The sequence below is a fragment of the Akebia trifoliata genome, chromosome 10 (assembly GCF_017979445.1).
Source record: "Akebia trifoliata isolate Shusen 1 chromosome 10, ASM1797944v1, whole genome shotgun sequence".
Taxonomy (NCBI): Eukaryota; Viridiplantae; Streptophyta; class Magnoliopsida; order Ranunculales; family Lardizabalaceae; genus Akebia; species Akebia trifoliata.
Window position 1 is genome coordinate 29,836,992 of NC_141384.1, and position 9,687 is coordinate 29,846,678.

The window sequence follows — 9,687 nt, forward strand, 5'->3', positions numbered from 1 at the left end:
CAACGGCAATCGGACCGATTATGAATATATAAAGGAAGGTATTTTTAATAAGAGAGCTGCTATTGTCACATCAACTTTTGCTAACGCCACACCAAATGTGTTCATTTCTTTGATGATTGAGTGCATTTTGTGCGATGAATATGATAAAATTTGGAGTTTGGTACATTGCTCATTTTAATTCCCTAAACATACATGTTGTACACTGTTCATTTTTTATATGTCTATGAGCTTTTAAGTTCGTCACTTTTAAATTTATGAGTTCATTGATGCGTAAAAGTGAATAGTGTACTGCGTGCATGTTTTTCTAAATAAAAATGAATAGAACAAAAGTTGTGTCGTGTTTTTGTAAATATCTCTTACAAGTGTATAAAGAAGGGTATTTTTAATAAGAGAGTTGTTATTTGCCACATCAAATTTTACTAACTTCACACATCCCCTGATGATTGGTGTGGTATTAGCAAAAGTTGGTGTGGCAATAGCAGCTTTAGTTTAATAAGACAGCTATTATTAACACACCAATCCATAGGTTAAACGCTGCCTAATTTTAAAAAGGATTGGTGTTTTGTAAGTACAAGTTGGTGTCGCAATAGAATTTATCTTGAATAAATATATATTGATCCAATTGAATTGAACCAAAGTGAGTCCCATCATGGTCCGACCAATTTGACAAATAATTCAATTTTTAAAATATTATTGGATGGAGTTATATGACGCTTATTACAAGAATAACTGTTAATTATTTTTGTGGTTTATGCCAATGATTTGTTTATTTTCGATAAATTTTATCTCGAAATGATTTTATTTTTTATATTATTTTTTGATTTTAGGCAAATTCCACCCATGGTCCCTATTAAGGCATGCTAGTTCCAATATTTTTCGATTTGGGTCTAGATGATCGTCTTGCATGGGATATAATTAATAGTAGAGAAAAAAAGTGAATTATAGAAGAAAATAATGTTAGTAAAGTATGCATTTTATATTGTAGGGTTGAAGAAAAATGGAAGGAAGTTGTCGATAGCCTTTCAAGTGCCGATGTGTGGAAATTGGAGGCTTAAGATGGTAATTGGGGGGATTGGATATCAAAGGAAGTGGTTCTCTTGGAAACAAGGTTATGACGACGAAATGTAGTGGAAAGAGTAAATAAATAGTGGAAAAAGAGGAGTTTCCTTTTACTCAAAATGAAAGATTTCATTGGGCTTCTATTGGAATTTGCATACAAATTCTCTCAAAGATACAATATGGTCTTGTCGATAGGAGATGAAACCATTTATATTCGGCAAAACTATTTGAACCTATTGTGATTCTTGGAAGTTGATATAAGGATTGAGAATCAATTCCCCTGAGAAAGAAAAAAAATGAAAAACTTTGAAAAATAGGAATAAGCAACCATAGAGTCATAAACAAGATGTCTCTGAGGAAGAGATCAAAGAGTATCCATACTACAACAAAAAATACCTTTAATGACATTCAAAAAAGTCTATTAATGACTTTTTATAGTGTTCTATTTTTAAGAACACTATTAATTTACTAATTTTATAATGTTTTAAAAATGTTATTCTTTATAATATTATCGCGTTTAAGGAGCACCGTTGTTTGTTTTACTTATTTGAATTAGTTAATAGCTTTTAGTATGAGAATGCTATGATTGACAAAAACATATCACAAAATGTTTGTCTAATATTCGTTTCCAAGACTTTATAAAGTATGAAATCGATACTACTTTTCATTATACACTTAATCTACACAGCAACAAACAGAAATGAAACCCTTTGAAACAATAATTGTAGGTAGCAACACACCTTGAGACCCAAAATATGAAAGAAAAATAAATAAATATTACAAGCATTGTCTCTAGAGATGCAGATATAATACAGCCTGATAGATGGTGAAAAGATGATGAAAGCTCTATTGACTTCATTAATTTTTGTGAGGATGGGATTGAATTGAAAGTCCTTTTACATGAGAACCAATATTTCAAATCAATCATACTTTCCTTGGGCACATGCTTGGTCCCTCAAAGGCAACAAATGTACACGGTACAAGTAAATATCCTTCGAACATTTGGAAAGTAGTTGGTGAGTTGAGTTACATCGAGCTCCAATATAGTGCAAGTCAATTTCCTTCGAACGTTTGGAAAGTAGTTGGTGAGTCAAGTTAGATTGAGCTACAATATATCTATAGTTAAGTAGTTGGTGAGTTGAGTTACATCAAGCTCCAATATAGTGCAAGTCAATTTCCTTTGAACATTTGGAAAGTAGTTGGTGAGTCGAGTTAGATTGAGCTACAATATAGCTATAGTTAAGTAGTTGGTAAGTTGAGTTACATCGAGCTCCAATATAGCGCAAGTCAATTTCCTTCGAACATTTGGAAAGTAGTTGGTGAGTCGAGTTAGATTGAGCTACAATATAGCTATAGTTAATCGAAGGGATTAGTTAGATTTTCAAAAAAAAAAATTTATTAGTTATTGTGTCTACTTCAATTATAATATTTTGTACCTTTCCATTCTTTAGGAATCATTACATCTTGCGTAGGTGAAGTCAGTTATGCATGGCATCTCTGACTTGAACGAGTGCTGCAAGTCTCATCACTTTGCACACTACATTCTATGTGACACACATGCATGTGAATGTGGATGGAAGCCAACCTTCGACAGGACTGACATCTCCAAAATTCAATATGAAATAGACCTACATCTAATCTTACATACAAACCAATATAATGTTCATCACCTACCTAAGATCAGTGACACTAAAACGAGTACCATTCTCCTAATTCAAAGAGGATTCTAGTAAGAAACAGAAAATCTGTAATTTTCTCCACAAAGAATCTCAGTCACAAAGTCGGAGTACAGGTTTAAAATGGCAAAGGAAAATTTCAGAAAAACATAGAAAACAGATAAAATGATGAAAATAAAAGATCAAAAAATGGGAAAAAAACGATGTATTTTGTTATATATGAAAAAAGTCACGTTTTTTTATTGTTTTAATTGTATATGAAAATATCGTTTTTAGTTAATATGCTTATAGTTCAAGAAAATCACTAAATATCAATAAGAAACTCATTAAAATATATAGCACAAATAGTAGAGAAAATTGAATCTCAAGATGCTTACAAATTCAAATAAGAGATTACATGTGTTTCTTGTCAAATCGGGATAGAATACGAACCTGCAAATAACAGGGTTGTAGCGCACAAAGACCACATAAGCATGTTCGATACCACAAGTCCCACAACTGATCAAAGTTCATAAGTTCTTCTCAACACACATAAAGGCGACATCTTTGAATATCTGAGAGTGAGATCCAAAGTAGAAGAATTACTACAAAAGCTCTATAGATTTTCCTCATTAAAGCAGATATATTACAAGAATAGGGGGGAAAATGAGTTTTCTGCACACAAAAATCTCACAAACTTGAAAATCTAAAGCACCAAAACACAAAAAAGAGAAATATTTACCGATTTTACATCTTCAAAGAAACACCCCCACAGACAAGAAAAAAATATTTCCATTCAACTAATCAAGAATCCTTAAAAAACTAGGTGAAATCCAAGATCAAGTTAGCATTGTTAGACAAAAGGTACAAAAATTGCAGAAATTAAACTCAAATATCCGGAAATCTCCTCCCAAAAACAACATTTCGAGACTCCTTACTACTCAACTAAAAAACTCAAGAAAAACCTTAAAAAACACAAATCCTAGATTTATACATAAGAAACAACAAAACCTTCAAAAAATATCACTAAACCAAATCCATCATCAACTGATCGATGTTATCAGAATACAAAATATAAAACCCCAAAATTTAATCTTAGATCATAGAATCTCAACTGAAATCCCCTCCCAAAGACCTTGAATATCCCAGGAAATGAAATCGAAATCCAAGTTTCCTCTAATGAAATTGAAACTCTAAAACTCACAAATTTGAGAGATTTGAGCCATTTTAAGAGGGTATTTATTCTCAGAGATGTTTTGAGAGAATGGAGGGTGTTTGTATTTTAGTTTTCTCCAAGATCTCATTACTTAAAACGTTGCTTTTACTAAATTCAGTGAGTATGAACCCTTACTAAATAAATGTATTATATAATGCTTAAAAAATATAAAACACATAATTATAAACAAAATTTTCATAAAAATAGATGAGAAATGAATTATTTATGTGTTTCTCATAAATAATGCGCTGAAAATAAAATAGATATGATTTTAAAAAAAAAAATGAACTTGTGATGAAATTGTCGAGAGAAACACTAGTAAAAACAACTTTTAGATGTTGATGAGATTTAACAATGCAAAACACATGAAAAAACAAAACATATATATCATACAATGGTAGTGGTGTAGACACCCCAAATTGCTCAAACAATTCAACGATTAGGAGTCAAGATGAAATCCAAGATTAGCGAGTTATTTAGAAACCAAACCAGGCCAAAGCCCAATTATTACATATGACCTAGTCCTAGTAGATAAATCGGACGTGGTCCAATTTAGTAAATAGGACTTTATAGTTGTTAGAGCTTTTGTCCCCCATACCACATGGCGTTCTAAATCCGAGTTTGTTCGGATAATGGACAGCTAAGTAGTAAGCACCATTATACACCCCTTGTTTGTCTATAAGGATAAAAATGCTAATTTTGGGGATGCTGTTGTATGTTTTCAAGTCTTTTAGCATGGAGCCATGGACAAAGGGTATTCTCTTCGGATGAAAAAAAAACTGTAATCTGCGAAGGCTGAAATTTATTGCTGAAATGGGTCTACTGGTAAGAGAAGTTTGGTAGATTTAAGTAAGGTTTGCAGAGATCTTAGAAGCTTAATATTTTTAGTTTATTGGTTTTCTAGGTTTTCTTCATCTGTTTTGGAAATTGGGTTCTTGGTTAAAATGTTATTTACATATTAGATATGTTTCCCATATAGAATGCATAAAAAGCTTGGTTTTTCAAATGTTGCAGATTTTTTTTTTCCATTTTAGAGTGATCAAAGCTATTTCTTTGGTGAATCACTGAATCTAACTTTTAGATTGCCATTTTAGTGTCCCAACAAAAAATTAAGAGTTTTTTGTATGCAAATAATATCCTTTTTGGGCATAAAATAGAATCCAACAATCCCTCTTAAGTGACAACTTCAAGGACTGTCATCTTCATCCTCAACTTAGTCTCCCCATGCCAGTCACCTTCTTCACTCCAAACTCTTCCACCTATGTCGGGTATTCAGCTAATGTTTCACCTGTCCTAGTTGTTTCTACTTCGATCGATTTCAAGAAACCAGCACCCCATGATCATGTTTCTCCTCGATTGCTATTTGCAATAGCAATTCATCTTGTTACATCCATGGCAATGGCTGCGGAGTTGTGATGTCTACATAGGTTTGCACAGCCGAATGGACCAATTTGTTCGGGATCAATCCAACTGGCATGGTCCAATGCCTACCTTTGGAAAAAAAAAAAAAACTAGGAATGTTAAAAGCCATCGAATGCTATCCTGGGTAAGATCGGTTTAGAATCATTGGATCCTTTTCCGTCATATAAGAAGAGTTGTTGCACAAAATGTACTTCTAAGTAATTACCACATAGATCACATATCTATCTATATGACGAAGAAATCAACACATTTTTTAATGAGTTGCACTCATTTCTCTTTAGTTTTATTAAATATCACAAACCATTTTTTATTTAACATAAAAATGTTTATAACATGAATCCAGAGTAAATTTATGTACAAAGTGAACTAATTAAAACAGAAGGAACTTCTCCTCCCACAATAAATAGTATACAGATTTGAGTTTGATTTTACATGTGCAGCCGCACTGTTAAAAGGGTATGCATGCACCTAAGGATCTGCATGACCCACAACTGCGTCGTCTTCACTGGAGGCGTAGTCATCTTCACTCAGCTCCTCATCGCTGGATTTCTCAGCAGTAGCACCGATATCTTCGGGTTTGGCATATTTCTCACAATATTCTGGCACATGAGTTAAGTATTATTGAAAATGGTATAAAACAGTAAAATTCAGAATTTATAGACAATGGTTAAGATGCACACAAGAGAATTATTAGAGCAAAGCAATTGATTTTGGTTTTAACCGAAAGGTGTCCAAAACATTAATTGTAGATGACACATTAATTTGAACATTATTTCTTTTTATGTATGATGAGACCCTCCATAGTAAAGAAAGATGCCTTGGGATCAGATTCGCAAACAAACCATTTCTGAAGCACTGAATTAGGTGCTCTTTATAAAATGATGGTATTGAAGAAATCAAATTCGATGAACACCAAAAAGTTGTGGAATCACAGCTAGAAGGCGTGATTACTGATTTCAACAATCAAATTGCTGAAAAGTGGTGAATGTTGTTTACTAACCCATTTGTATTTTAATTTAAATTTATTGAGATATTTCCATGAAATATACACCCGAGATATTTATATTTCTTTAGGGACTGTAACGAAACATGCATGGTTTGATTCCCATGAATATATTTTCTATTTTCATATTTAAATATTATATATAATTTATAGAAAATGATAATTTTATAGAATAAGAAGTGAAACAGAGAGCCTATCACATCCATGATCTAATTTTATAATTAAATATTATAAATAAATAAAAATTACTTATAAAACATAGGATACTAACTTAGTTCATAGGTTTAGTGCCTTCTTAAGTCATATGTCAACTGCTTTTGATTTTATTTTTCCTAATGACACGGTTATGAACATAAAGCTGAAGTTTGACAACAAGAGTTTAAGCCTCAAAAAATAGATTTAGCATGTAAATGTTATTGATTTTGTCTTTCTTTTACTAGAAATGGTTGTTGATTGTAGTATTATGAGTTATGATGTGTTGTTTTATCATCTCCATCTTATGCCTTGTCCCAATTTTGAGTTTTCACATGAATCCTATTCCACCATTCCACTCTTCTGCCATATCTTTGGTCTAGCCATGTATCTTCATATCTTTTCTTTTGACCTTCATCCATGCCATTTTTGGTGTCTTTTCCCTTTTAGATTCCTCAACCTGCAGTGCTCAATCTCACTGATCCTCATCTCCAATACGCTCATTAAATAACCATGTTGTTTCTTTTTGACTACCCAACATTCAGCTCCATAAAACATGTATACTCTTGTGTTTGTCTATCAGATCGTACTACCTTAGATCATATTTTCTATGATTTCTAAGAATTTTATAACATTTCCAGTGTGATGAAAAGTTTCCCGATAAATATTCAAAGTCGACATGGTATTTCTCAGCAAACCCCAACATTTGAAAGGAATAGATTGTGAAAATACGGGACTGACTCTTACAACCTCGAAGTTAAATCTAAGTGAACGCTAACCTGGTAATACAGATTGTAAATACACCCTCGAACAGCTCTAAGGTATGGACGAGAATTTTGAAGGCTCATATTACATCATCAAGGTTTATCATTTACTAGTGAAACATGAAACTTAAATAATATCTAAAGCTAGACGAGGACAGAACAGTACATGGTTCATAAATTAACAAAAGCAAACTCAGTTGTCAAAGATCAATCTATACAAATTGGCAATCACTAGCTTCAAAATCAAGATTTAAAGCTCGTATAGGTTAAATAAGGATAATGCTGAAGTAACATTGTGGGGGGACACTTCCACGTCAGAAATGTCCCCCACAATGTTACTCCAGCACGACTTGTTAAGTACTCTTACTTTAATAATTAATAACAGGATAAAGTAAACGATAAACAGGCCAAAACCAAGTGCAAGTTAGCTTAAATCCGGTAGCACAATTCGCACAAACTTTGGATCACAGATTTCTATAACATGATGAAGGAACAAATGAAAAGTGAGTAGGAATTGAATCAACCCATAATTGTGCACCTTTACTTACCTAATCAACTTGAATTAATGGCACAGAATATAAACTAAATAGAATAAATAAAATGGTGCAAAGTTGGAAGACATGTTTAGAGACCAAGACCAAGCTAGTCTCGACATTGCAGATAAACCAGAGAAAGTTTTGTAACGTTTAAACAAGGTCATATTAAAATGCAAGTCATGTGTAATCAGAGTAGATAGTAATTCATGAATGATCACAACCTTTCACTCTTTGCTCATAAGCAACTTTATCACGCATCATAAGAGCAGCAGCTTCTCCATTTAACGGGTCTGATGGGTTGGGATACAAAAGAAGTTGTGGAAGAAACACTTCGAACACATTTACCAGATCTGAAACATATGGATATGTAAAAATAAAAATAAAAACAATTCCAAGTAAACATATATTGCACCTTTATCTATAAAATTCTTAAAAATAAAAAATAAATCTCTAGGAAAGCATAACAATATTATTTAAGCTATTTTACCAAACATGGGGCTCCATGTCTGATTTATAACATCCAAACAAACTGAACCAGACCTGAAATTCAAAATGCACCAAGATATCAAAGTTATGAATTTGTCCATAAAACCTTTCAAATTAAAGCTATTGACATTTTAACAAGCGATAACTCACACGTCGTCGACATTTGGGTGATATATTTTATTAACAAAGCCGATCGATGGAGATTTGTAGGGATAAGCATCTGGTAACTCTACCCTAATTCTCCATACTCCTCCATTATAAGGACCTGAGATAATAATCCATTAAAAAATAATCCCCCATTTGATTGAAATTATGAATACCCACATATAATCAACAATTAAAATTTCACATTCATTGAGGAAAATGAGTGAACAATAAGTCCCCAGCTGAGACTACCACACATAAAACTGATAATTAGGGACTAAATTGCATCAAAATCATCAGACTGTAAAAAGGGTACACAATTTAAGAATCAATTAATGATAAATAGGAATCTAACTTCCTCACTTGAATCTCCATATAAAAACTAAAACTTGTTTGTAAGACTATAGTAAAGAAGAAAAACTAAAAGGAATTAATCTAATATATCAAATACCCACAAAGCATAGAGCATCTACTGATGGTAAACATGTTTGAATCAGACATAATTCTTCTTTGCATAATCATAAACATCTAAAAAGATCAAAAAAATTAGCTAGAAATATCCAAAAATTAATTAATTAATTAAAATTATTAAAAATAAAAATAAAAAAAGGAAAAAAGGGATATGGGTGCTGATGAATTACTGTCACTTGGTCCATGAAAATCCACATAAAACTCTTGCACCCCATCGTTGATCATCTCTACCTTGTAGTCGCTCATCATCCTAGTTGAACCCAAAAAAATAAATAAATAAATCACTTTAGAATTACCAAACTATAGAGAGAGAGAAAATAATAGAATTAAAAGGGGGTTTTGAAGATTTTTACAGTTTCATCAAATCCATCTCTCTGCGTTTGCTTGGAGAAGACATGGTTTTCTTTTTCCTTTCTCTTTGGTGATGGTGTGGTTGCCGAAACAGATAAAGAGAAAGGGTTTTATTAGTACAGATTTCAGACAAAAATGAGTGAAATCAGGAGATATTTAAATAAGAGTCGTGTTATCGGCGCCCACCATATAAGATCTCGGCGCCCACTTTTTTTTTTTTGGTTTTTTTTATAAAGAGAAATTACATTTTTACCCTACTCCCGTTCACTCACCATCTTCTCCATCAATCGATCGAAAAACTTGAACCATCTTCCTTATCCATTCTCCCCTTATTGTTTATATTCATCTCCTTTCAAGTTTTGTGAGAATTTAAATTAATGAAAATTAG

General features: G+C 32.3%; 1 protein-coding gene across 1 annotated transcript; it reads right to left on the bottom strand.

The window, feature by feature from the left end:
- Positions 1-5,622: 5,622 nt before the first annotated feature.
- On the bottom strand, positions 5,623-9,460 carry LOC147393732 (ubiquitin-conjugating enzyme E2 5-like). The gene is made up of 6 exons (XM_086456053.1): positions 9,302-9,460; positions 9,119-9,198; positions 8,484-8,598; positions 8,335-8,387; positions 8,069-8,197; positions 5,623-5,951 (listed from the first exon to the last, which is right to left on the bottom strand). Exons 1-6 carry the CDS (start codon positions 9,343-9,345, stop codon positions 5,821-5,823), a joined length of 552 nt encoding a protein of 183 aa, XP_086312179.1. The 5' UTR covers positions 9,346-9,460; the 3' UTR covers positions 5,623-5,820.
- Positions 9,461-9,687: the final 227 nt, after the last annotated feature.

What these genes read in the sequence shown, in the direction of transcription:
- LOC147393732 (XM_086456053.1), bottom strand. Translation starts at nt 9,345, where the DNA reads ATGTCTTCTCCAAGCAAACGCAGAGAGATGGATTTGATGAAACT. An exon ending in GAGATGGATTTGATGAAACT is followed by an intron (nt 9,199 to 9,301) that starts GTAAAAATCTTC and finishes GGGTTCAACTAG; the next exon opens with GATGATGAGCGACTACAAGG. An exon ending in TTTTCATGGACCAAGTGACA is followed by an intron (nt 8,599 to 9,118) that starts GTAATTCATCAG and finishes TTATTATCTCAG; the next exon opens with GTCCTTATAATGGAGGAGTA.